The sequence below is a fragment of the Cavia porcellus genome, unplaced genomic scaffold (genome assembly GCF_034190915.1).
Source record: "Cavia porcellus strain 051 isolate PalLab524CR breed Dunkin Hartley unplaced genomic scaffold, mCavPor4.1 scaffold_17, whole genome shotgun sequence".
Classification (NCBI taxonomy): Eukaryota; Metazoa; Chordata; class Mammalia; order Rodentia; family Caviidae; genus Cavia; species Cavia porcellus.
The window spans coordinates 46,973,670-47,001,461 of NW_026947500.1; the positions used below are offsets into that span (position 1 = coordinate 46,973,670).

Here is a 27,792-nt window from a genome sequence, read left to right on the forward strand (position 1 = left end):
TCCCACATTCACATTTTGCATTTTGAAATTGGAATCCATTTTTTTCATAGCATTATGTGTCTCTTTCAGCTGCACCCTTTTATGAAAAGCATCCAATTTACCAGTCCTGCTGGAGAGCAAGTAAATTTAGACTTGACAAGAAAAGTGGATGCAAACTACAACATTGTCAACCTGTGGAATTTTCCAGAAGGTCTTAGACTTAGGGTCAAAGTAGGAGAGTTTTTCTCTCATTCACAATTTGGACAGTATTTGGCTATATCTGAAGATTTGATAGAGTGGGCCACAGAAATTACAGAGGTATGGGACCTAAACATCCTTCACGGTAATAAAATAAGTACAATATAGTTCATTTTTGTTTGTCAATGATGGACACATGTGAAATGTTACCATTCATATTTAATGTTCAGAATTTGTGGTTTTCTCCTTTTTGTGCCAGAGTTCATACTCACGGCCTTACACTGGTCAGGCAGGATCTGTGCTGCTGAGCAATATCCATGGCCCTTGTCCACTTTTGGATTAATGACATAAAACCCAATAGCTTAACTATTTTTAAATGAATATCCATGTTTTGAACATTAAAGAAACTCATCAAACAAATATTCAAATTAATGTATTCATACACTTTAAGTTCATTGCTGTGGTTATTGAGGATTCAGTTAAATACTTGGATGTTATCAACACAAATCTGAATTTCTCCAGCTTCCCCATTCTTCATGCAGTGAGACCTGTCACCCTGGATTCAGGAAATCCTTGCAGGAGGGAAAGCCTGTGTGTTGTTTTGTTTGCACTCCTTGCCTAGAGAATGAGATTGCCAATGGTACAGGTAAGAATTTAAAAAATGAACTATTCTCCACCATTCATTTTTCTCCCACCAACCAAGAAATGTCCAAAAAACTCTAAAATAAAAAAGAAAGGCAACATTCTTTCTTGCTTAATTTATCAATTTAAATCCAACACCCGTTTTGTTGCAAAGCATGTATTGCGGATATAGATAGGCATGTCTTTGGATCGCAGCAACTCACGGTACAGTATCAACTCAGGTTGTAGGGTTTTAGCCATAATCTCTTGGAAGTTCCAGAATATTGGGGAGACAACATTTGAGACTGTAATAGTGTAAATCCATAGTGTTTATGTTTTTAAATATTTATGACTCTAGGACTCACACTGCACGAATGCCTTCATAACACTCTTCTTCTTGTCCATGTGCTTATTCCATCGTTCTTGGCCCCCGTACAAGCAGTACCAGAAATCCTCCTTTACTTGGGCTATTGTGTCTTCCTTGGTGTTCTGCAGTGATTTCAAATGATTAATTTTCCAAATCCCATGTTTCCCTGAACATAAGACCTTCTAGAGACTGAAGGTTACAGCCCCAATCAGTGTCCCCTCACTTTGATTACATTTGTGAAATAGCCACTGAGCAGGGACCAAAAATGCATCATCTACTGCAGGACACTGGCCCTCACCATGGCAATGTCCTGAATATGTTTTATTTTGGGGGAAACGTAGTCATTCGACTTTGAGAAAGAGACAGAAGTGGCACTGGAGTCGATCTAGCAAATGAGGTGTTTGAGGACCCACCATATTTTTAAACATCTCTTTTATATGGAAAAACAGGGCAACAGGGCTCACTGAATATTTGATCAGAGCTCATAAAAGGACTCACAAAAGGCATCTTTCAGATTAGACTGAAAGAGTGATTAAAACTGAGGAATAAGTGTGTGTTAATTAAGGGGGAGTGTTTTGATAGAAAACATGAGAATTATTCTCTGTAATGATTTTTAAATGATAGCATTAGACATAGTTTTCAAATACCAGTTTTATAATACCATAAGTTTTGTTGGTTTCACAGATTTACAAGAATTGTATGAACACAATTAATATAATTCAGTTCATAATCATATCTGTAGCTCTGAATAGGGGATCATAAAACTTTTCCCAGTGGCTTGAGCACCAACACTGTATCAGACGAATGAATGGTGAGATCAAACTTGTTGATTAAATGAAGTGGCAAAGATGGAAAATTTCCAATTTGTATGGTGGTGTTATCAGGAGAGAGAACCAGTTTTTCTGGTTCTTATTGTCCTATTCAATGAATTTTTTTCCCAACCACCGGTGAGTGTGAAAGGTTTCTGTTTCTTTGGGGCAGAAATAATAAGAAAAACAAAAGAAACATAAAAGAGGTGCTCAAAGAGATAAAGGTCTTTTGATAGAAGAAAGACAAGATGTGTCCTGTCTGAAGAGTGAACACCTCCACAGACGTGAGAGTAGCATCACAAATTCAGTTGCTGCATTTTTTTCTGTGCTTCCTCAATAGTTGGTAAAGTGACACCACTGGAGTTTGTTATGAGATTTGCACCAGGTGCCAGGCTCAGCTTGCTCTCCTATCAGCCTAGGAGCTGCTGCATGCACCTGTGGTTCAAAAGTCTCTTCAGCTGGCAGGTCCCGCCCTTGATCTCTTATCTCATTAGGTGGAGTGCATCAATGAGATTCAATTTAATTTTTTAAAAAGTAGTGCATATGGGGTCAGTATTGCAGCATTGTGAGGAAAGATGAAGCAAACCAATATTGAAGATTTTTGAGTACCACAATTATCACTTTGAAAATAATTAAATTTGTAGTAATAAATCCTCAAATGGCGAAAATACCTATCTACTGCATTTTTAAAAATTATTTCTGTTGCTGTTATATACTTCAACTCATAATGTACTTGGATTAATTTTGTATTAGACTTTAAATGCAATAAAATTGATTACCTAGGATATCATCTAGTTAGTTTGTGTACATCTATTCAGACTGGGATATATGGCACATATGTGCTCATGTGCACACACAGAAAAATGCATCAAAAAACTCAGAGACTCAATGCTTCTGGTTGAATAAATACATATTTTAGCAACATTTGCTTTATAGAAGGTATTAAAACAGAAATGCTTAATATCTTCTATTGAAAATATTACTTGGCAAACCTTGTGAATTGAAGCTAAATCTGTGTTTAGAAACAAAATATAACTGATATATACTTATGCGCTATTTATACATATTTGAATAAAGAAAAGCTGAAATTCTGATTTTGAAAGTATTATGAAACACAAGCTAAGAGTCAAATAAATACAAAGAAGGAAATACAATGACAAAATAATTTTAATAGAATGAATACCTACATTAAACATATAACACAGATAAATTGAATTCTGATAAAAACTATTAATAAGCTTTGAGATGTTTGATCAAGAAAAGGCAAAAAATTACAATAGTAAAGCATAACTACAGAGCAATTGATCCCTTGTACAAATACAAGGGAAAAAATTCATGTGGCAATACTACATGAAGAATTTCATGTCAACATCTGAAAATTTACTTGCAACCTTCAAATTCACAGGAAAATAACAAAGCTGTCCTAAAATGAACACTACACTCAGTGTTAGGTCTAGTAACAAAATTGAGCTTATAGTTTCATAATCTCCCAAAGTGATCATGGTAAGTTTCATTCATGCATTTAATAAGCACTCAAGGGCACAGTAATGCTGATTACACAAATTTCTTTAATGGAAAGGAAATGTATATTATAATTCATTATACATAGAAGGCTGAAAGTTTTTATTGCCTGACAAAAATGGCCCTGAAAACAAAATACCTGTCCTGAAGAAATTTCTACTCAGAAACATGATTTACATTGTTAGGAAGCTAAATAATAACAAGACTAATGAAGTGATAAAAACATAATACACATGAATATCTTTTCATAATTTACAAATATTAAAAATAATTATTTTTACTAAATTAAAAGGTGAAAACATTTTTGCTTCCATAAGTATTTACAGTATCCAAAGTTAACACCATATTTTGTGGCTCAAATATGAAGCAAGAATGGACACAAGTTTTCCATATGGCCTCTTTGATCATAGACAGCTAATGATTTATGACCAGAAAAATAATTACTCATGAAATACGCTCAACAATGTTCATTATAAGAATATAGCTTTCTTTTTTTAACTAATTTTTTAATGGATAAGAGAGATATTGAGATAAAAGAGGACATAACATCATAACAATACAGATCAAAGCATGATAGTTTCAGCAACCTAGTGCTTCACCACCAAATAACCCGACTTAATAGTAGTTACCATAGTGTCTTTTTCCTTGAAATATTTGAATATAACTTTGTATACTATTGCATCAAACATATCAAGACAGTGTAAAACCATTCAAGTGGATGAAAGCATTGTAGGATATTTAGAAACACCTAACAGAAAACAAACAATGGTTTCTATATTATCTATTTGCCTATATCAATTTTTTTATACTATCACATATAATAAAATCCAGCAAGATAGAACATGAAAAAAACCAATGGAGACAGAAAAGACATAGTTTGGTGGGGCTTCAAAACAAGATGATATTAAATCAGCACTAGCTATTATGATGTCTTGTTTTCTGCAAAATAGCTGTTCATTTCATCACAGGCAATAATATCAAGCAGCCCAAAATAAAGCCATTCCAATTAATAAGTAAAAACTTCATAAGGCTTCAAGGCCACATAATAGGGGATCATGATTACCACATACTTTTATATATTTGAATAATTTCTTAAACTAGGGAAACTATTCGGTATTCACACATGCAAGTTTGATGTATTTCACTTATGAGAATGCTTTCAAGCTGCACCCATTTGTTGATAAGTATCTCAATGTGATCCTTCTTTATAGCTGAGTAGTATTCCATTGTATAAAAATACCACAATTTTTATATCCATTCCTCAGTTGGTGGACACTTGGGTTGTTTCCAAGATCTGGCGATTACAAATTGTGCTGCTATAAACATAGGTACGCATATTTCACTGTGGTATGATGCTTTCAGTTCTGCTAGGAATATGCCTAAAAGTGGAATAGCTGGAAGAAATGGGACTTTCAATCCCAGATTTTTGAGAAATCTCCAGACTGACCTCCGCAAAGATTGTACCAGTCTACATTCCCACCAACAGTGTAGGAGAGTTCCTTTTTCCCCATAGCCTCTCCAGCATTGGTTGTTGGTGGTTTTCTTGATCCTGGCCATTCTTTCAGGAGTGAGATGGAATCTCAGTGTGATTTTAATTTGCATTTCTCTAATGACCAATGATGATGAACATTTTTTCCTGTATTTATTTGCCATTTGTATTTCTTCATCTGAGAAGTGTGCATTGATCGCAGATGCCCATTTTTGGATTGAATCTTGGAATTCTGGGGGTCTGAGTTTTTTTTTATTCTTTATATCTTTTAGAAAAATGTCCCTTGTCTGAAGGGGAGTTCACCAAGATCTTGTCCCAGTTTGTGGGTATTTTTTTCACTATGCTGGAGGGTTATTTGACATGCAGAAACTTTTAATAAGAGGTGGTCCCAGTTATTGATTCTGGGAAGTATTTCCCATGCAGTTTGAGTCCTGTTCATGAATTCTCTACCTATCCCTATGTCTTCAAGGTTTCTATGCAATTTGTCTTCCAATAGATTTAGTGTTTCTGTTTTAATATTCAGATCTTTGATCCATTTAGATGTTAATTTACTACATGGTGATAGGCATGGGTCTAGCTTTAGTTTTTGGCAAATGGAGAGCCAGTTTTCCCAACACCATTTATTAAAGAGACTATCATTCTTCCATTGAACATGCTTGGCTCCTTTAACAAAGTTAAGGTGGTTGAGTGTGTTTGTAGTTGTGCTTGTATCTTCTAAACTATTCCATTGATCCTTGGCTCCGTTTTGATTCCAGTACCATGTTGATTTTACTACTGTTGCTTGGTACAATAACTTCAAGTCAGGGATTGTGATGCCTCCTGCCTTGCCTTTGCTGCTTAGAACTTCCTTTGCTATTCTAGGTCTCATCTGGTTCCAGATGAATTTTAGGAGTGATTTCTCTAGATTTATAAGGTATGTTGATAGTATTTTTATTGGGATTACATTGAATCTGTATAACAGTTTTCAGAGAATGGTCAATTTCACAATGTTTGTTCTTCCTATGCATGAGCAAGTAATATCTTTACATTTTCTGAGATCATCTTCAATTTCTTTTTTCAGTGTAATATAATTTTCCCTATATAGGTCTTTCACTTCTTTCATAAGAGTAATTCCTAGATATTTCATTTTTTTGCTTGCTAGTCTGAAGAGTGTGGTTTCTATATCCCTCTCTGTGATTTGTTGTTAGTGTATAGGAATGCTATTGATTTCTGAGTACTGATTTTGTATCCAGCTACATTACTGAATTTATTTATTATATCTAAGAGTCATTCAATGGAGTTTAGGGGGTCTTCTATGTAGAGTATCATGTCATCTGCAAACAATGATAATTTAATTTCTTCTTTTCCTATCTTTACCCATTTTATTTCTCTCTCTTGTCTAATTGTTCTGGCTAGAACATCCAGTACTATATTAAATAGGAGTGGTGATAAAGAATATCCTTGTCTTGTGCCTGATTTTAAACTAAAGGCTTTCAATATTTGGCCATTTAGTATGATACTGGCTTTTGATAGATGATAGATGGCCTTTATTATATTGAGGTAAAGACCATCTATTCCAATTTTCTGTAAAGTTCTTATCATGAATGAATGTTGGACCTTGTCAAAAGCTTTTTATGCATCTATAGAAATGATCATGTGATTCTTTTTGGCTTTATTGATATGGTGGATTACATTTATTGATTTACGTATGTTGAACCATCCTTGCATGCCTAGGGTGAATCCTACTTGGTCATGGTGCATAATCTTCTTGATGATTTGCTGCATCCTATTTGCCAATATTTTTATTGAGGATTTTTGTACCTGTGTTCATTAGGGAGATTGATCTATAGTTCTCTTTTTTAGTTGGGCCTTTGTCAGGTTTTGGTACTAGAGTAATATTTTCTTCCAGGAATGACTTAGGAAGGATTGCTTCCTTTCACTTTCATTGAATAGTTTGAGGAGTGTCGGCATTAGGTCTTCTTTGTATTTATTGCAGAATTCTGCAGTGAATCCATCTGGGCCTGTGCTCTTCTTTGTAGGTAAGGACTTAATTACATTTTCAATTTTGTTAATAGAGATTGGGTTATTCAGCAGTTTTACATCCCCTTAGTCTAGCTTTGGTACTTCATATGTTTCTAAGAATCTGTCTATTTCTTCTGTGTTATTAAACCTTCGAGAGTAGAGGTTTTCCAAATAGTTGTTCAGGGTCTTCTGTATTTCTGTTGAGTCTGTAGTGATTTCACCTTTTTCATTTCTTGTTGCATGAATTTGAGCTTTTTCTTCCCTTTTTAAAAAAAGGTTGACTGGTGGCTTATCGATTTTATTTATTCTTTCAAAGAACCAACTCTTTGATTCATTGATTCTTTGGATTGTTTTCTTAGTCTCTATTGTGTTGATTTCTGCTCTGATATTTATAATTTCCTCTCTTCTTTTGGCTGTGGACTTGACTTGCTCTTTGTTTTCTAGCTGTTTGAGGTGTAGCATCAGGTTATTTATTTGTATTCGTTCCCTTTTTCTGACGTGTGAACTCAGTGCAATAAATTTTCCTCTGAGGACAGCTTTCATTGCATCCCACAGACTCTGGTAAGTTGTATCTGTTTTTTCATTTTCTTGTAGGTAGTGTTTGATTTCTTCTTTAATTTCCTCTGTGACCCACTGATTACTCAATAGTGTGTTATTCAGTTTCCATTTGTTTGTGGGATTTTTGCGGTATCTTTTATCATTAATTTCTAATTTCAAATCGCTATAACATGCAAGGGATGATTTCAACACTTTTGTATTTTTTAAAATATGTTCTGTAAGCTAATATATTGTCTGTTTTAGAGAATGACCCATGTACTGCTGAGAAGAATGTGTATTCTGATGTTGTTGGGTGGAACATTCTGTATATGTCTATGAAGTTCATTTGTTCACAGGTGTGATTCAATTCTATTATTTCTTTGCTCATTTTCTGTCTGGTTGATCTGTCCCTTGTTGTCAATGGTTTGTTAAGGTCTCCTGTTACAATTGTGTTACTGATAATTTGATTTTTCATTTCTGTTAATAGTTGTTTGATATAACTGAGTGTACTGGAATTTGGTGCATATATATTTAAGATAGTTATCTCTTCCTCTTGGAGTTTTCCCCTAATGAGTATGTAGTGACCTTCTTTGCCCTTTTTGATCATTGTTGGTTTAAAATGCATGCTGTCTGCAAACAAAACGGCTACTCCTGCTGCTTTTTTGTGGATTCCTGTTACATGAAGTATTGTTTTCCATCCTTTGACTTTCAGTCTGTGAGTATACTTCTGAGTTAGATGGGTTTCCTGTAAACAGCATATGGTTGGATTTTGTTTCTTTATCCATTGTGCCAGTATGTTTCTTTTGATTGGTGCATTGAGACCATTTACATTAATGGTTATGACTGTTATATGCTGGTTTATTGTTGACAAGTTATCTTTCTGCTGTTGCATCTTTCTCTTCTATTTAATTATCTGCTTTCATTAGTGGTTTTTTCCTTTGTGTATCTAAACTGTCTCTCAATATTTTTTGCAGGGTTGCCTTGGTGTTCATGAAGTTCTTCAGCTGTTCTTGTCATGAAATATCTTATTTCACCAACTTTTTGAATGATAGTTTTGCAGGATACATCAGTCTAGGTTGGAAATCATTTTGCTTTAGTATCTGGAATACTTCACTCCATGCTCTTCTTGACTTTATTGTTTGTGCTGAGCAGTCTTCTGTGATTCTGATAGGTTTTCCTTTATAGGTGATCTGTCTTTTCTCTCTGACTGCTTTTAATAATCTATTCTTATGTTGGATTTCTCAGATGGTGATTATTATATGTCTGGGTATAGTTTTATCTTGGTTATGACTATTTGGATTTCTATAGGCTTCTCAGAACGTGGTGTCAGTTTCTGATCTCATGCTTGGGAAATTTTCAGCTATTACTTCTCTAAATATCTTCTTGACATCCTTTATGTTGTCCCCTTCTTTTTCATTAATCCCTATCAATCTTATGTTGCTTTGCTTTGCATCATCTTGCAGTTGTTGAATTCTTATTTCCTGATTCCTTGGTATTTTTAAAATATCTTTCCTTTCCTGTTCACTAGCTGCAATCCTGTCTTCAAGGTCTGAAATTGTATCTTCACTTTCATTGAGGCCACTTTTTACAGCTTTCAGTTTGTTTGATTTCCTGTATATCTCTGTGCATCTCCTTTATATATTCTGTTTGTTTCTTATATTGCTCGTCGAGGGATTCTATATTTTTGTTTAGTTCCTCCAATTTTTTGACTGTGTTTTCTTTAGATATATTCAGCATCTCTTTCATTTCTTTTATCATTTCTTCTTTTACCTGGGAGATTATTTCAAGTTTGAGTTCCTTTAAAGCTTCCCGGAGTTGCTTGTTTATTTCAGTAGGTATTATGTCTGATATTTGAGTGTATGGTATATATTTTCTTCTACATACATTCCCCCTAAGGTTTCCTGGGATGGGATGGAGGTTTGAGGTTGTAATTTGTTCTTTCGTTTTGTCATTTTCCTATATTTCTGTGTTTCAAGTGTTATTTGAAAGCTTCCTCGGGGCCTGTTGGAAATCCACTTCTATCTTCGCAGCTCCTGGGACTCTGGCACCTAATTCCCCCAGGCTGCTAGGCCTTTGAAGCCCGTAGCACTCATCTGCCTGCTTAGAACTCGACAGTCCCAGATAGGCTGGGCTCCAGGGACAGTGTGCGCCAGCCTGCTTGCTTGGAACTCCACAGTTCTCTGAGCACAGCCTGAAATGGGAGGCAGATGTAGGTGCCTCTGACCTGCCTATCTACTTCACTGCACCCCAAAGGCTCAGGGATCCCAAACAGGCTGGGCTTGGGGGAGAGTGTGCTGGACACTTACTGCAGGCTGCAAGGCCTCTGGAACTGATGATGCTCGCCTGCTTGCTTAGGAAAACCACAGTCCTCCAGACACACAGGGAGGTAGATGCAGGTGCCCCAGCCCTACCCAGCCATTCCACTGCACCCAGGCTGTGCGAGGGTCCCAAATGGGCTAGGATCTGGGGACAGTGTGCACCCGCCTGCTTGCTTAAAACTCCACAGTTCTCCGAGCTCAGCAAGAACGGGAGGCGGATCGAACATAGCTTTCTAAGGATACTTGTGTGCAAGAAATAAACCCTAGGATGCTTATAACTTTGTTTGCTGTTGACTGCAAAAAGATTAATGGTAAAAATGAAAATATTTGTACATCACATTCATGAAATTTTCATAATTAATTTTTTCATAGATTAATTTTTAGAGTTAATATTTATTGCATCTCAACATATTAGATATATAATGATAAACAGGTTACATGTTTATAATTATGCTTCCAATAAATTATAGAAAATAATTTAAAACTGGAATGAGTCACTCAATAAAGCATGTTCAAAATAGAAAGGCTCAGTGATGAAGAGTTTCAGTTCTTTCCAATGGATTAATTTTATCTAACTGCAATAGATGATGTCTACACATTCTGATGGAAATAACAGCATTTTCTAGAGTATTTTTTATTATTACTTCATATGAAGTGCTACTGATAATATCTGTTTTTATCAAGCATCTCAAATTATATTGCTTTGCAAGTGATTGATTGCTCAGTATATTCAGGACAATAGTAACAGCAGTTTCATTTACACCGGTCTATCTCTGCTTTGTGAAAGGAGAAAATCCTTATGAATATTAGATTAAGAAGCACAATAAATTATCATGCACAGGAGCGTAAGGAGAATGAGTAGTATTCATGAGGCATTATTTGTTACATAGTGTTATTTTACATCTGTTTAGAGAAAAATGAGGAATTTAGCTCAGCTAAAAATGAGCATCTGGGAATAAGGGCTGTGAACAGGAAATAAATGCAGAATTTAGAATAATGATGATTTCATTTTCTCACTAGACATAGAACAGTGTGTGATGTGTCCAGACCAAGAATATGCCAACATTCAGAGAACTCGCTGCCTCCAAAAGTCTGTAATATTCCTGTCTTATGAAGACCCTTTGGGGAAGACACTGGCTGGAATTGCTCTGAGTTTCACTATCATCACTTCTGCTGTTTTGGGGCTCTTTGTGAAACACCGAGACACTCCTATTGTCAAGGCCAACAATCGGGCTCTCAGCTACACCCTGCTCATCTCCCTCACCTTCTGCTTCCTCTGCACCTTGCTCTTCATTGGCCATCCCAACACAGCCACCTGCATCCTCCAGCACACCACATTCGCAGTTGTCTTCACTGTGGCTGTGTCCACTGTCTTGGCCAAAACTATTACTGTGGTGTTGGCCTTTAAGGTCATTGCTCCACAAAGAAGTATGAGGCAACTGCTGGTATCAGGGGCACCAAACTCCATCATTCCCATCTGCTCCCTGATCCAGCTCTCTCTCTGTGGAGTTTGGATGGGGACAAATCCACCCTACATTAACACAGATGCACACTCTGAACATGGCCACATCATCATCATGTGCAACAAGGGCTCCCTCACTGCCTTCTACTGTGTCCTGGGATACCTGGGTTCCCTGGCCCTGCTCAGCTTCACTGTGGCTTTCCTGGCCAGGAACCTGCCTGACACCTTCAATGAGGCCAAGTTCCTGACGTTCAGTATGCTGGTGTTCTGCAGTGTGTGGGTCACCTTCCTCCCTGTGTACCACAGCAGCAAGGGGAAGGTGATGGTGGCCATGGAGGTCTTCTCCATGCTGGCCTCCGGTGCAGGGTTGCTGGTCTGCATCTTTGCTCCAAAGTGCTTCATTATTTTGTTCAGACCAGAGAGAAATTCTTTGCATGGATTTAGAGTAAATAAGTATCCTGAGGAAAAAGTGTCTTTTTAAGTTAAAAATATTCATTCACTAAATTACAGAAATATTCTAAGGCAATTTAGCGTCATTTGTGCAGTCAAACATTGGACTATACTATGAATTTTGTGGAATAAATGAAAAACAGCTACTTCTTCCCCCAATAATTTTATCGTCACTAACACTTTTAATATTCACCTTTTCTTTTTTTTTTTTTTTTTTATTTAAGAGGAAAAAGAGAAAAACACAAAACAAAACAAAGCAGTGTAAGGTTACACATAATACATAACTACAAAAAAAAACATAACAGTAAGAAATCACCTGTTAATAGATTACATAATATCATCTTGGAAATAGTTGCTCAAATCACAGTATCAAAGAATACAAAGTAGACATTCAAACGGAGAGACTGCAAACAGCTGTGTTCAATGATCCAAAAACATTAATATAGTCAGCTATTTAACATCCCTAAACACACTTGTTGTTATATCCGTTAGAGCTCTTTTTTTTTCCCCTCCCTCTCTTTTTTATAACAAAATTTATACATTTTGGATTTTATTACTCCTCAGTTCTCATTACTCTCTTGGGGGGGAGAGAATAAAGTCAAATATGGCAAAACAAAGCTGTAAGTCCAAACCAAGGATAGACATAGCACATGATGTAGAACAGAGTACAAGGTCATCAACAATGGTTATCAACATTGTCTCTTGTTTCCTTAAAAGGAATTGTCCATCTCATTAGATATTATAAAGCCGGACAAAACAGTGGAGAACAAGACCAATAAAACTTAGGCATTGTGAACATTACAGGACTTCCAAAGGAGACAATAGTCAAACCAGAATGGGCATCTTTGTGAATCTTATTGCCTTCAAATTAGTTGCCTATACCTTCAAACTTGCTACTATCGCACAGAATGGAACAGAGTCTAATCAGTCAAAACAAGATCTTGGGAGTATTACAGGACTTCAAAACAAGTTAATAGGAGATCAAAAAGAGTTACTACTATATATCCTAATTTTTTAAGTTTTTCCCTTAATTAAAATAAACATAAGAAATAGCTAAATAATTTTTTTTTAAAGAATAGTAGTTACCATAGTGTCTGTCTTTTTCCTTAAAATATTTGGATAAAACTTCATATACTATAGCTTCAAATATTTCCATATCAAAAAGCCCAGAGTAAAGCCTTTCTAATTAATAAGTGAAAATTTTATAAGGCTTCAAGGCCACATAATGGGGAATCATGATTATCACATATTTTTATATATTTGAATCATTACTTACATTAGGGAAACTATTCGGTATTCATACATGCGAGATTGATTTATTTCACTTATGAGTATGGTCTCAAGCTGCGCCCATTTATTGATAAATATCTCAATGCGATCCTTCTTTATAGCTGAATAATACTCCTGAAATACGATACTTCCATGACAAAGAACAGCTGAAGAACTTCATGAACACCAAACCAACCCTGCAAAAAATATTGAAAGACAGTTTAGATACACAAAGGAAAAAACCACTAAGCAAAGCAAATAATTAAACAGAACAGAAAGATAAAGATGCAACAGCAGAGAGATAAGAATCCTACAATTAAACAACATTTAACAGTAATAACCATTAATGTAAATGGTCTCAATGCACCAATCAAAAGAAACAGACTAGCAGAATGGATCAAGAAACAAAATCCAACCATATGCTGTTTACAGGAAACCCATCTAACCCAGAAGGATACTCACAGACTGAAAGTCAAAGGATGGAAAACAATTCTTCATGCAGCAGGAATCCAAAAAAAGGCAGGAGTAGCCATTCTGTTTGCAGACAACGTGAACTTTAAACCAACAATGACCATAAAGGACAAAGAAGGTCACTACATACTCGTAAGGGGAAAACTCCAAGAGGAAGAGATAACTATCTTAAATATATACGCACCAAACTCCAGAGCGCCCAGTAATATTCACCTTTTCAAACTCACTGTTATCTGAATTTGTTTTCAATTTGTTGTAGTCAATGTTACTTTTACACAAATTTATTACATTATTGACTTCTAATTTGGTTACTCTTGATTGTTCATGTAAGTTTACTAATTTCAACACTCTAAACATTTTTTTTCTTTTTTTCCACTATCAGGGACCGAATTCAAGATGTGCGCTTTCCTGGCAGACTGTTACACCAAGAGCTAAATCCCCAGCCACAATACTCTAAACTTTATGTTTAGATCACTGTGCCTGACTCCCTTAATATATTTCTATTATTTGTTTTCCAGTAGTTCCATGCTATTTATATGGTGATAACAGCATGATTTGATCATTGTGTGTATAGGTTTTTTTCCACAATAACTTTTGCAATACTCATGAGGCTATCTTGTACAATTTTCCTACCTGTGGACTTCAAATTTCTAGATTCTGAGAAGATGGCAGAGCAGTAACAGCCTGTCTGGGAGAAACAGTCCTGATACAGATTATAGCATTCTGGAGAAGACAAGAAGGAAGGAATTGAGTCCCGTTGACACAGGAAGAAACTAAAGAGAGAGTTGAAGCCCAAAAAGAGAATAAAAAAAAGAAACTTAAACAGAAGAAGGCAGGAGTTAGCAACACTTTCAACCAGAGCCAGAAGGCTCTGCAAGAAGTGTGGTTGGAACCTGGAGCCACACAGGCACAGTCAAGCTGGTGGCTGGCAAACCTGAAGTCTTCTCATGGGTGCAGCAGTGGGGAGCAGCAGACAGGTGAACTGCATTGGCTGGCAGTAAGTTTGGGGAATCTGTCCTCCTGCATGAGTGGGTGACTGGCCTGGGGCCATTTTGGAGTCAGGCAGTATAAGCTCAAGGCCAGGACTGCAACCAGCTTCATTCAGCCCCTCCTAGCTCAGAGCTAACTAGTGGAAAGTGCTGTGACAAATTTGTGACCCTGCGTGTGGTCCAACAGTCACTGCCGAGGTTTACCTAAAGCTATCCACAACCAACTCTACCTGACTGGTGCATACTAACATGGTGAAGATTCCTTGAATTTAACCAGTTCTGAAGGGAGGCACTAATCTTCCCTGCCCCTACTTGCACTCCAGTAGCCACCAGCAGGCTGGAAAAAGCTGTAAACAGCAGAAATCCCTAGCCAGTATGCTTCAAAGTAATTATAACCAATACAGGGAGTGCCAGGGTCCCCATTACCAACTTATTCAAAAGAAATAAGAAACATGACAAGAGGAAGAAGCATTAGGCAGTCTCTGGCTTCCAACCCAAGCAGTACTGGTTCAGGAGATGTAAACATGGAAGAGATCAGGAGTCACACACCTGAAGTTTTTGAAGTAAGAACAACTGAAATAAAGAAACAACTTCATGAGGCTATAAAAGAACTTAGAATAGAAATACTATCCTGGATGCAAGCAGAAATCAGAAAAATAGTAAAAGAATTGCTAAACACCTCAAAAGAAGGCACAGATGAAAGAATAGGGGAACAAAGAAAATGGGGGAAACCTTCAGTGAAGAATATAAAAAAAATTTAGAATACATGAAACAGATTCAAAGAGATTACCAGGAAATTAAAAGCTCCATTGAAAACTGGCAAAACAGCTTGAAAGAAACTAAAGATAGATTATCAAGCCTTGAAGACAGATTTGCAGCTTGCGATCATAAAATGAAAGGTCTCTTAAAAATTAACAAGGAACCAGGAAGTAACAATACAAAGGCTAGAAGATAACAAGAGAAACTATAACTTAAAAGTACAAAATGTGTGTGAAATAACAGGGATAAATACAAATGAAATACAAAGGTCATTTACAGAAATAATTAAAGACAATTTCCCAAGTATAGGAAAAAGAAATAATATTCAGATAAATGAGACATCCAGAACTCTAGCCAGCTGTAAGCCAAATCGATCAATATCCAAACATATAACAATGAAGATCCCAGAAATTCCACACAAAAACAGATTATTAAAAGCTGCCAGAGAAAAGAAACAGATCACCTATACAGGAAAATACAACAGAACCTTAAGACTTCTTGATACAAACCATCAAATCAAAAAGAGCTTGGAATGAAGTATTCCAAGTCTTGAAAGAAAATAACCTGCAACCCAAATTGATGTACCCTGAAAAACTATCTCTTAAAATTAATGGGGAAACAAGATGCTTCCATGTCAAAGAGGAACTGGGGGAGTTCATGACCACCAAAACAACCCTACAAAAATACTGATAGCGAAAGAGAGAAAAGACCATCTCTTCACAAACAGCAGCACTGGGGGCTCACTGAACGGGGCAGAATGTGGAATGAAGGGGAAAAGTAGATAACCAACAGCAGAAAAATAGAATGGCAGACTTGAGGCAAAAATCACTAATACAGATGGCCTCAATTCACCAATATAAAGAAATACAGGCAGAGTGGATCAGGAGATAGGCTCCATCAGTGTGCTTTACATAATAAGTATATTTAAACTGAAAGAGGGTTTGTAGAGTGAATGTCAAAAATGAGAAAATGTTTTATGTGACAGAGAACCAAAAAAAGTGAGGGTAGCTTGCCCATCACTTGCAGATAGTTTAGAAAGCCATGACATGTTTATACAATGGAAAAGTACTCAGGTATAAGGAAAAAAACCTTGAGGCTCTTGCAGACAAATGGATACAGCTGGAGATCATGGCTCAGAGGTAAAAAGGTCCAGAATCACTTAAGTGAATAACGGGTTGCCTCCCTAGTATAAAAACTAAAACAGTTAGTGGAATCCAAAATGAACAATACATCTCATGAAAGTTCAAGTGAAGGAAATGTATAAAAGGAAAGGCAGTCACTATTGTTAATCTATTATCATGATTTAAAACATGTTTTCATTGTTCTGTTTAGTTTGATTTTATTGTTTCAGTTTGTCTACTTGTATTAGATTTGATGGCATGGACAGCTATTCCAAAGATAGAAGGATGTATTATGGTAACTATTTTTGATTTCCTATTAACTTGATTTGAAACCCTCTGTTGCTTTCACTATTTTGTTGTGAATTATTTAATTTTTTTCTTTTCTGTTTTGTTTGGTATTACCAAGTCTGGTGGTATAGGCAACTACTTTGATGACAATAAGATACAGTATGATAACCATTTTGGTTGGACTATTATCAACTTTTGAAGTCCTATAACGTCTCCAGTGTTTTGCTTATATTGGTTTTATTCCATACCATTTTGTTCAATTTTATTATGCCTGACGATATGGGCAGTTATTCTGAACATAACAAGAGGCATTATGGTAGCCATTATTGATCTCCTTATATTTTGTTTTTAAGCCATGTACTATGTTGATCCTTTGGTTTTGACTGACTCATTTATTTTGTTTTGTCTCATTTGCTTTTATTCTCTTTACAATAAAAATTTTAAAAATTTCTAGGATTGACTTGTCACATGCAATAAGAAATAGTCTTCCATTTAAGATGGCAAGACACTGAGAGAATACATTAATTTTAGAGACAACTGGATAGTGTGCAGGAGTTATTCTTCTTATGCATAATCTTTTCCATTTCCTCTTGTTTAACCATCCTTTATTAATGTGAGACATTTATCTAACTATGTATGACTTTTTTTCTACACATTACACACACATAATTAACATATGATTTTGCCTTTCTCATATTTCCCCCTGCATAATTTTGGAATTCAGTGTATTTCTTGGTTCTCGACACTATCTTAGACACACATGACTGTCAGCATTTAGAATGGATGCCTGTGATGCATATGCCTCTGGACCATACTGGGAATGTTGGCTGACTGTCATTGAACCTGTGTATGAAAGGTTGTAACTGCAAATCATGTGGTTTTAAGGGCACTATGTTGAAGTATTCTCATCTGAGCATGGACTCTTTGAAAGCATTTCAGTAAAAACCTTACATTGAATCATGCAGAGAAGTTTTTTTACACCATCCCCCGAAGAACTCATGCAAATTGTTTAGGCTGCCACAAAATCTCCAGAAGGTGATATCTGTGATCTCACTATCAGTGGTTATTTATGAAATCATGATCTATGAAGGTAGATAATTGAACATGTTTTCTATCCTATGTTGTCTTTTGCTTAGATGCTGGACCCCCAGAAGCAAAGCCCAAGGTACAGAGCGATAAATATTTCTCCTACAAAGCAGAGAAGGCTCTTTCAAGTGTTTGTCTAAATATACAATAGCACGCACACACAGACACACATGCATGCACACACACTATATGTGGCTGACACTGCAAATTGCATCTATTTTCAAGCTTAGGTTTTGAGGATACCTCTAAGAGTTCTCTTTCATTACTTTCATCTCCTACAGAACCCACTCTTTGTATTTACGTGGAATTGCATCACTTGCCTTCTCCAAAAGACAAGAAGCAAGCATGGGAAAGGAAATGTCATGATTGGTGGGATTTTCCTCCTCTGCACACATTTCCCACAAGTACCAACAACAAAAGGCCATAAAATCAGTTATTCTTTCTTGACCAGTAAGAGCCATCTTCATTTGTGTATTTGTGCTGTATTGTTGGAACAGGCAAAGCCTAGGGGCCCCATGGGTGAATGGAGCAAAGTTCATTCCACTACATCTCTGTAATGTCCATCTCATCCATGCTCAGACACTCCTTACTTCAATTTGTTATGTTTGTTCATATGTTCTTTTGCTTTTTAGATGTGAGAAGAGAGCATTCTCCTTTTCATCTTTATATCTTCCAATTTTGAAGACAGCTTTCTGAAAGTACCAGTCCACTTTTTTGTCTACTTTATTAAATTATTCCTGTTCTACCTCCTACCTGAGTGTGTTCACTAAAGTAATGTGATATCCTTTGAAACACAAGTTATAGAACAGTGTTGATTAATGACAGGGCTTATTGATAAGAAGGAACAGCAAATCCTCATTTCAACAAAGACAAGAATGTACTTATAGTTCTTTTGTTCTACACATAATTCCTAATATCCTTGTAGAATGCAGATATTTTGCTCCAGACAAAGCTTAAGAAAGTAGAAATATGTAAGAGTTTTATCTCCAAGTGTTTCTTGTGCTTCCAAAGGGTCCATGAACAACGTCTACTTTAAATATTCATAGGGTGAGTTCTGGAGCCAAAGGGTATACTGGCTTAATTAATGGGCAAAATGTTAGAGAATTAAAGAGGAGGACTTACAATCCTGAGATAAAAGTATATACTAGCCAAAGTAACAATGGCTTGTGTCTATTTTATCTGATATTACAGATTATAGGAACTGCCTACGTTTTGAATCAGTGATGGCAGGTTGATTCTTTCCTGCTGTACAACTGTCAGATATAGTGGAATGTGTGTGTGTGTGTGTGTGTGTGTGTGTGTGTGTGTGTGTGTGTGTAAGTACATATATATACTCACTAATATACTTTTCAATATTCTCCTTATATAAGAAAATATGACATTCATATATATGGCCATATAAAATATTTTATTTTCTTTTTTTAATTTAAAGAGAAAAAAGGATAGAAATAATACAGAATTTCAGAAAAATAAACAGTAAGAAATCACTAGTTGATAAGTTACATATTGTCATCTTAGAAGTAGTTGTTCAAGTTAAAAAAAATTAAAGCATACAACGTGATATTCAAATAATGACACTGCAAACAGGTCTGCTCAATGATCCAACAAAAACTTAGTAATATGGTTCTCAGTCCTACACACTTGTTTTTTAATCTTAAAGAAAGTAAGATTAAATATGTCAAAACAGAACAAAACAGTTCATAAGGAAACAATTTAAAGAAACACAGATTTCAAAGCAAGTCCACTGGAGATCTTCACTATCTTATTGTCTCTAGTTTTCTTCCAAATAGTTGTCCCCATCTTCACACACATTGAATATATACTGAACATCATAGAACTAATCAAATCATTACAGGATGATGAAGGCTTTTTAGGTCTTCAAGACCTGATTTTGGGGAAGTCAATAATGACTACCATAATGTCTCTCATTCTCTTTGGAGTAGCTGTCTTCATGTATGCTGTAATTGAACTTAAGAGACTAGACTAATATCACTCTGAAAAGTGAATAATATTATTGCTGGATTTTATATATCATCATGCTACAGAATTAGCATTGGGTTTCTTAGTGTCTCTTCTTCTTCAGAGTATCTGTTCATTACATTATGTATTATATAATCTGTTCCTGTAAATAGTTTAGAAATTCTTCCCATGTGTGAATCTCCACATGTATATCTATCCTTCCTGTATTTTAGGGAAAAACATATCAAATCAAGACAACAAAACAAATTCCTAGAAAAACATGAAATGAAAAAGACATATAAGACCACAATATTAGGTAATCTACAGTAGTTAGTATGCTTTCTCTTGTTATTTTCAATAGAGTTATCCACATTATCAGGTATTCTATAGTTAAGCATAGCATTACATAGCTATTTTTATAAAAACACATCTTTGGAGACATTGTAGGACTTGAAAGCAGTTAATAATCAAAACTGGAATGGATATCTTTTACCTCCTGTCATCTTCAGAGTAGTTGTCTCTACTCTTAGACTTGATTCAGTCAAGCATACGAAATTTGAATAAAATCAGTCAAGGCAAAATAACTATCTAACAAACCAGTTTAAATAAGATCAGTCATAGTAAGACAATGTAAGTAATACAGAATTTCAGTTTAAGTTAATAGGAAATTAAGGATAGCTACCATGGTATAACCTGTTATTTTGGGGTTAGCTGTCTGTTCCCTCAAATCTCACATGAGTAGACAGACCAGAACAAGATATAATCAAACTAAACAGAACGATAAGACTACTGTGGCTTTTAAATTCTGATACACTTTTAACAATGTCCTCTGCCTTCCTTTTTTAGGCAGTTCCTCACCTTTCCCCTTCTCAGGATGCTCTGTATATTTTGAGTCGTGTTAGATCCTTTAGTTTTTACACTAGGGAGTCAACCTGTAATCTATCTGAGTGTTGCTGAACATTTTTACCCCTGAATTAATCTTGAGCTGTACTCCTTTACTTACTAAAGCCACAAGTTTTCCCTTCCTTTTAGCTTTGTAGTTCTACACTGCACAAAAGTGTCATAACTTTCCAACCTATCTGTGGCTGCTGGATGAGTTGTACCTATTTCTCTCTGGTTTCCTGTCACATATAGCATTGTTTTCTCATCTTTGACTTTCAGTTTATTAACCCTCTTTCAGGTTGAGTGTATTTCCTATTCAGAGCCTCATGATGGATACTGCCTCCTAATCTACTCTGCCTGCGTTTCTTTTTTGTTAGTGTATCAAGGCTATCAGTATTAAAAATTATAGCTTACCCTCTCTGCCTCATCACTGCTATTCTATTGTTCTGCTATTGTTTGTCCACTTTACTCCTTCATTCAACTGTCTGCCCTGTTCATTGAGACCTCTCTGCCATTGTTGCTGTAATCTTGATGTTTTTCCTCTCACTCTCTCTAGAATGTTTTGAAAAGCTAACTTTAGTTTCTGTCAAGGCATTTTGACAGCTTTCAATGGAGTTTTTAGTTTCCTGGTAATTTCTTTGGATCTGTTTCATGTATTCTAGATTTTGTTTATATTTTTCATAAAAGATTTCTTTTTCTGAGTTCCTCCATTCTTTCATCTGTGTTCTCTTGGGAGGGGCTTATCATTTCTTTAATTAATCTTTTTATATCTTGCCTCAATTGGATCAGAAGTATAGATTTAAATTCATCTATGAGGTCATGAGGGTATTTTTTTATGTCCACTGATGCTGTGTCTAATATTGCACGATTACTGCACTGATTCTCTTCTGTGTTTACCTCTCCTGGGCTTATTTTCTCAGGGTCAGTGCCTCAAGGGGTTTTTTTTATTTCTATTTCTTGTCATGTTTCTGCTTTCTTTCAGACAGGTGTGTCCTGGGGGGTCTCTGACCTTCTCCATATTGCTTAGGGTCTTTCCATACCTTGCTGACTGGGGTTTTGCTGCCCTCCCCAATTTGCTGTTATCTGAGGTACAGGCAAGGATGCAGGGACGGTGAAGGCTAGCCTCTAGCATCTGAGCCAGTCAGCCCACAATTTCCTTCAGGGACTTATGTTGTACCTTGTAGAAGTCACCAAGTCGTGACCTTTTTGTCCTTGGCTATTGGGACCCAGAGGCGTAGCTCAGCCCCAGCAGAGCCCACCATTCCTCTCTGCACCATGGGCAGCTGACTGATGCTGCTGCGGTGCCAGGCTTTGTCCAACTCCAAGATGTCCTCCAGCCAGGGACAGCAGCTGTGGGACCCAATAGCCAGCACTCACCGAGAATCAAGGCAACTACTCCTCTTGACTCCAATCCATGCCGTGCCGCATCCTCCCACCAAGGGCACAGGACTCAACAATTCCCGTTATTGGCAGATGTGGCTTCAGCTCGACCTTGAATCACCTGACTCCATGGTGCTACCAGCACACTGTGGACTGGTCTCAGTAAGCTGGCAGGGCTCCAGTGCTACATTCACATTTTTCCTTTTCTGCAGAGGTAGATTCTAACTTGGTGTGGTTTTTCTGCGTCTAGATCAGCAGTCTGCCTTTTCAGAAAACTGCGCAGTGTGGTGCCCAGCTTGGCTCCCAGGCACATGGTCCTCTCGATGGCCTCCTCCAGAGCAGGGCCTCAGTACTTACCAAGAGATAATAAAGCTCTCCTCCTTGGCTCCACTTTAGACTGCGCCACATCTTCCTGTCAAGGGCCCGGGACTGATGACTCCTGTTACTGGCAGCTCTGGCTTCAGCAGGACTTTGGATCTTTGAACTCTAGAATGCACCCAGCACAGTGTAGAATGGGTCTCAGTAGGTGTGTCAGGCTACAGCCCTCCATCGTGCTTTTCCTTCCTCTTCCTACTTTTACTTTTCCCTTCGGTTTCCTCTTGGATTAATAAAAATCATCCTCCAATCGTCTGGCCCTCGCCATGCTGTCAAATTCTAGCATCTGAGTTGCGTTCCTTGCAGAGGCTCTCCATCCAACCCCCTATCAAGCCTCCATTTTCTCAATTCCATATACAATATTTTCGTGTTAATTTTTTGCCTAAGTAATACTTTGTCTTATAGTATTAGCATAATTATATCAATTTTGGATATACTAATCTTTAATTGGTTTTTAGCTCTGTGTATTAACAGAGACAGATCTGTGGTTTAAAAAAACTAAATAAAAAATTATGTGTTTAGTGGTAAGAGTTAATTCAAGTTATTAAGCTAGTTCAGCTTAAAAATAAAAGGTAAATACAAGAAAAAGAATAAAAGTTAAAACCAAGAAGGGAGATAAAGCTATTGCCTTCCAGAAGGAAAATATTCTAAATTATATGACAGCTCATCCCTAAACTTACAGATGGACTTGGGAAAAAACCTTAAAAATGCAGAGTAAAAATTTTTCTGTAAACAAGATAAATAACTAGTTATCTTTTCCATAAATACACAAGGCCACCAGCTTCAAACAAGTCCTCTCCACTCCCCTTATCTATGGAAGTCCAAAGCAAAGAAAGCATACTGGCAATGCCACTTTGACAATTTCCTTCTGGTGGAAATCTAGTGAAAGATTTTTATTTCATACTATTCTTTCCAATAAATACACTTCTGATGTTATTAAAATGATGCTGAGAGTGGAAAGGTCTTTGGCACAGGAAATAGACCCTTGGTCTCTGTCTTAGTTACTTTATGCTCATCACTGAGACAAACTACCTGATGCCCAAGTTGGGAAAGGAAAGGTTTATTTCTTACAGCTTTTGGAGGTTTCAGTCCACTCTCAGTTGGCTCCCAGGCAGGCGGGCATGGCTGGGCCATTGTTCATGGTGGCTGCAAACAGCAAAACAGCAAGCTGGAACCAGCAACAAAGCAAGACACACCTTCTTCCTGCCATTACATCACATCCTGGCTCCACCTCTATGTGGGTGGAGCACTGACACCATCAATCCAAGCACTAGAAAATGAACCGATCACAAATACACAATGCAAACTCATGAGGCCTGAGGGATACAGACATAAACCATGACAGTCTCTAATTACATTGCATTGTGCAACATAAAATAGATAGATTGCATGCTGTCTGTATTTTGCTATCCTTTTTGCACATATCAACAAAGGATCACACAGAAATATAATAACAGGCATTTTTACCAGCAATTAACTTCCAAAACCCCTGGAGATGGTTCAAGTCTCCTACACAGAAATATGACACATGGATGCAAAAGATAGACAAGCACAATATTCTGCAGTTGAAGCGCTCTAGGATGACCAATGATATCTGTAGAATAAAGGGTCACAAGTCCAAAAGTTCATATTTTTTAGTGATGTGAATCAGAGAGGTGGGTGGAATCGCAGCAGAGATGTAGGGAAAAGAAACATTTCAGGCACTGAATGTAATGTAAAACAGAGCCATTTTGCATCAGACATAGTGGCCCCCAATTAGCAACACAATGGAGACCTTGATATGTGTAAGGCTGACACTTTTATTTCCAGGAAAATATAATTCTTTCTGAATCCAAAGACTTCAGCTGAGATGCATTTAAAAACTGACAAGCAAATATACCTTGGAGAATACAAAAAGTCTACCATTACTTACATATAATCAAATGGTTGACAAAGTCTCTCCAATTCCCAGATGGTGCTTTCCTCCTAATGCTGTCTGCCTGAGGAGGCCCATGTACTATTTACCCTTTGAAAATATATTTTACTCTATATCCATTACCGCTGGTCCATTCAGTGTGTTCTATATTAAATCCCAAACATTCTAAAGTATATATTTTCCTTTCAAAATTATATACCTGTTTCAGGTTTACTGTTTTTGAGGCTGAATCACTCCCTATATGATACAAAATTATTGTCCTGTGGCAAAGACACAAAGTTTTAAAGAATCTGTTTGATTTAGAAATGGGGTTGGATCAGTGGTTGCTCTTGGGAAATGTAGATGAAACTCATCATTTGGCAAATTGCTCAGCCATGTGCCTCTTCTCAGAAAACTTCGACCTTTTTTTCCTGTTGTGAGTAGACAGACAGGAATGCTTTGCCTCTCTAGCAGAACAAAAATAGAGTATCATTTATATGTCTGCACAAGATAAAATTCCATGTTCCTAATATGTATTTCCGATAATGAGTTGTAATACCTCACAAATACAAACACAAATACACACACACACACACACACACACACACACACACACACACACACATATGGTTTTTATACACATGTATACTTATGAAAAAATTGATAAATTATGCAGATACTCACAATAGTATTTAATACTGAAATATTTATAATAAACCTGCTGAAAGGAATGTTATACAAGTGTATTATCTTCCTTGGCACATCTCATCCTTCATTGTGCTTAACCTTCTTATCATGTTGTGAAATCACTTGATTGCTTTCTCATAAAACACACTGAGATAAAGGGTGGTTCAAAGTGGCATTATGCAATTAACACTTTTTTTTTTTTTTTTTTTTTTTTTTTTTTAATTTAAGAGGAAAAAGAGAAAAACACAAAACAAGACAAAGCAGTGTAAGGTTACACATAATACAGAACTACAAAAAAAAAATAAACATAACAGTAAGAAATCACCTGTTAATAGATTACATAATATCATCTTGGAAATAGTTGCTCAAATCACAGTATCAAAGAATACAAAGTAGACATTCAAACGGAGAGACTGCAAACAGCTGTGTTCAATGATCCAAAAACATTAATATAGTCAGCTATTTAACATCCCTAAACACACTTGTTGTTATATCCGTTAGAGCTCTTTTTTTTTTTCCCTCCCTCTCTTTTTTATAACAAAATTTACACATTTTGGATTTTATTACTCCTCAGTTCTCATTACTCTCTTGGGGGGGAGATAATAAAGTCAAATATGGCAAAACAAAGCTGTAAGTCCAAACCAAGGATAGACCATACCACAGGGATATATGTGCACCTATGTTTATAGCAGCACAATTTGTAATCGCCAGATCTTGGAAACAACCCAAGTGTCCATCAACTGAGGAATGGATAAAAAAGTTGTGGTATTTCTATACAATGGAGTATTATTCAGCTATAAAGAATTAACACTTTTAAAGAAGAGCAAAGAATGATACATGTGGGCTTATGAAAGAGAAAAGAAGAAATAATGAATTGAGTGTCACATCAAGCAAAATTGACTCATTGGCTTTGGGAAATTCAGAAACAGAGAAAACTTTCATATCAATTTCAAGCAAAGTTCCTGTAGATAAAATGAGACCAAATAAATAAACAAATAAAATGACACCAAATACTTTTCCAGAAACTGTGATAGATTTTGAAAAATTCCTTCAACAAACAGGAGGTAGACTGGGTTGCTCGGATAATTATGACTAAGAGAACTTTGTAAAGGTGAGACACCAACATAAAGGAAAGCCCAGATTCAAAACAGGAGTTCTAGAACAACTTCACAGAAGAACACAGAATACAGTTCAAAAGCATGAGAAAGGGTATCAAAATTTTCTGGCTTTAGGAGAAAGAAGAAAGTCTATTCACAATTGGAAAACTACAAAGCAGTAAAAGGAGCAGAAAATTTTCAAGTTAAAAGAGAAGATAGACACCATTCCTGTGCCTTTTCATAATAAACCAGAAGGTAATACAAAGCAAAAAGAGGAAGAAAAAACAAACAAGGTGATGATTGAAGACTGGATAAAACAGAAATCTATACAGCTGTCAATGAAATACAAATCTAAGTCTAAAAAAAGAGGAAGAGAGGAAAAAACAGCAGAAAGAGCAACAATACCAGTTTAAACTAAAATTACTACTAGAAACGTACAGACAGAAGAAGAAACACAGGAAGAATTTCTGAGGCTTGAAAAGGAGATAAGGAAAAAAGCAGAAAATGCAGGGAAAAAACTGTTGCTGTTGAAATGACCAGGTTTAAAGAAAGGCATTTATATAAACTTGAATTGAGAATTCTAGATAGGCAAAGGAAGAAGGAGGAGAAGGAGGAGGAAGAAAAAGAGAGCAATGAGGAGGAGGAAGAAGAAGAGAAGGAAGAGGAGGAAGAGAAGAAAGGAAAAAGAAGAAGAAGAAGAAGAAGAAGAAGAAGAAGAAGAAGAAGAAGAAGAAGAAGAAGAAGAAGAAGAAGAAGAAGACCAGAAGGAGCAAAATGAACAAACAAGGTTGAAAATAATATTAATAGAAATTCCTCCTTCATGAATCTGCCAAAGCTATGGAAGAATGGACTAAAAGCATGAAACCAACAGGTTTGGGGTCACATCTAAACATCCCACCCAGAGGTATTGTGACCTGAAGAATTTAGAGAAATTTAGAGAATTTAGGAACTTAGAGAAAACTATGAGATAATGAAATTGCTGTTCATTCAATAGGGGTTCTAACATACCGAGTAATACTGGGACAGTAAGACTAAGCATTTTCTTTTAAGCACCACTAGACTAGACAACTAGAGACTAAGACGGTGGAGCAGTAAACAGCAGAGACAACAACCTTTCTGAGAGTCACCATCCAGACTGGAATATAGTATTTTGAGAAATACAAGAAGAAGGGAAGTGGGTCCATTGAACACAGGAAAAATCAGAAATGCAAACTGAAGCTCACAGAGAAAGGAAAGGGAGAAACTGCAGTGAAAAAGAAAGCAGCAGACAGTGCTTTCTCCCTGAGACAGGACTCACTGCACAAGAGGAGCAGTTCAAACCTGAAGACCCAGCGTGATGGTGACAGTATCATCCATGGAGGCCTCTGAAAGGAGACATGGTGGTGCAGGGGAGCAGCAGATGTGAGGGACTGCACTGGTTGGCAGTAAGTGCAGAGCACTTAGTCTACCCTCGGGAGAGCACAATTAACCAGGGGCCATCTTGGAGATGGACTGACTGAGCTCAGAACCCAGAACTGCTGCCACCTCCATCTAGTGGCTCCCAGCTGGGTTCAGACCCATGAAAACTGCTTGGACAGTGGCAAGCCCAAAGACTCTGGTCTCAAGGCAGACCTGCTGAGAGTATTCACAATCCCACAATGAAGCTACTGCTGGCTTACTGGGAGAGATCTGAACAAATCGAGACATGGTCTTCACAGGTGGTAGAGACCCCTGGAAGTGGATTTTTCCTCTTTTCCCCGCTTTCTCCTTTGTTATTTGATCTTGATTTTGCATTCATGTGAGT

General features: G+C 36.7%; 1 protein-coding gene and 1 pseudogene across 1 annotated transcript in view; both read left to right on the forward strand.

Moving 5' to 3' along the window:
* Positions 1-11,783, forward strand: part of LOC134471104 (vomeronasal type-2 receptor 116-like) — a 36,466-nt gene extending 24,683 nt beyond the window's left edge. Inside the window, exons 5-7 of the mRNA XM_063229070.1 lie at positions 70-297; positions 700-823; positions 10,861-11,783. Coding sequence (XP_063085140.1) covers positions 70-297; positions 700-823; positions 10,861-11,783 — 1,275 coding nt within the window. The remainder of the gene's footprint in view (positions 1-69; positions 298-699; positions 824-10,860) is intronic.
* A 10,207-nt stretch (positions 11,784-21,990) lies between these two features.
* LOC134471105 (coiled-coil domain-containing protein 112-like) lies at positions 21,991-26,628 on the forward strand (annotated as a pseudogene).
* Positions 26,629-27,792: the final 1,164 nt, after the last annotated feature.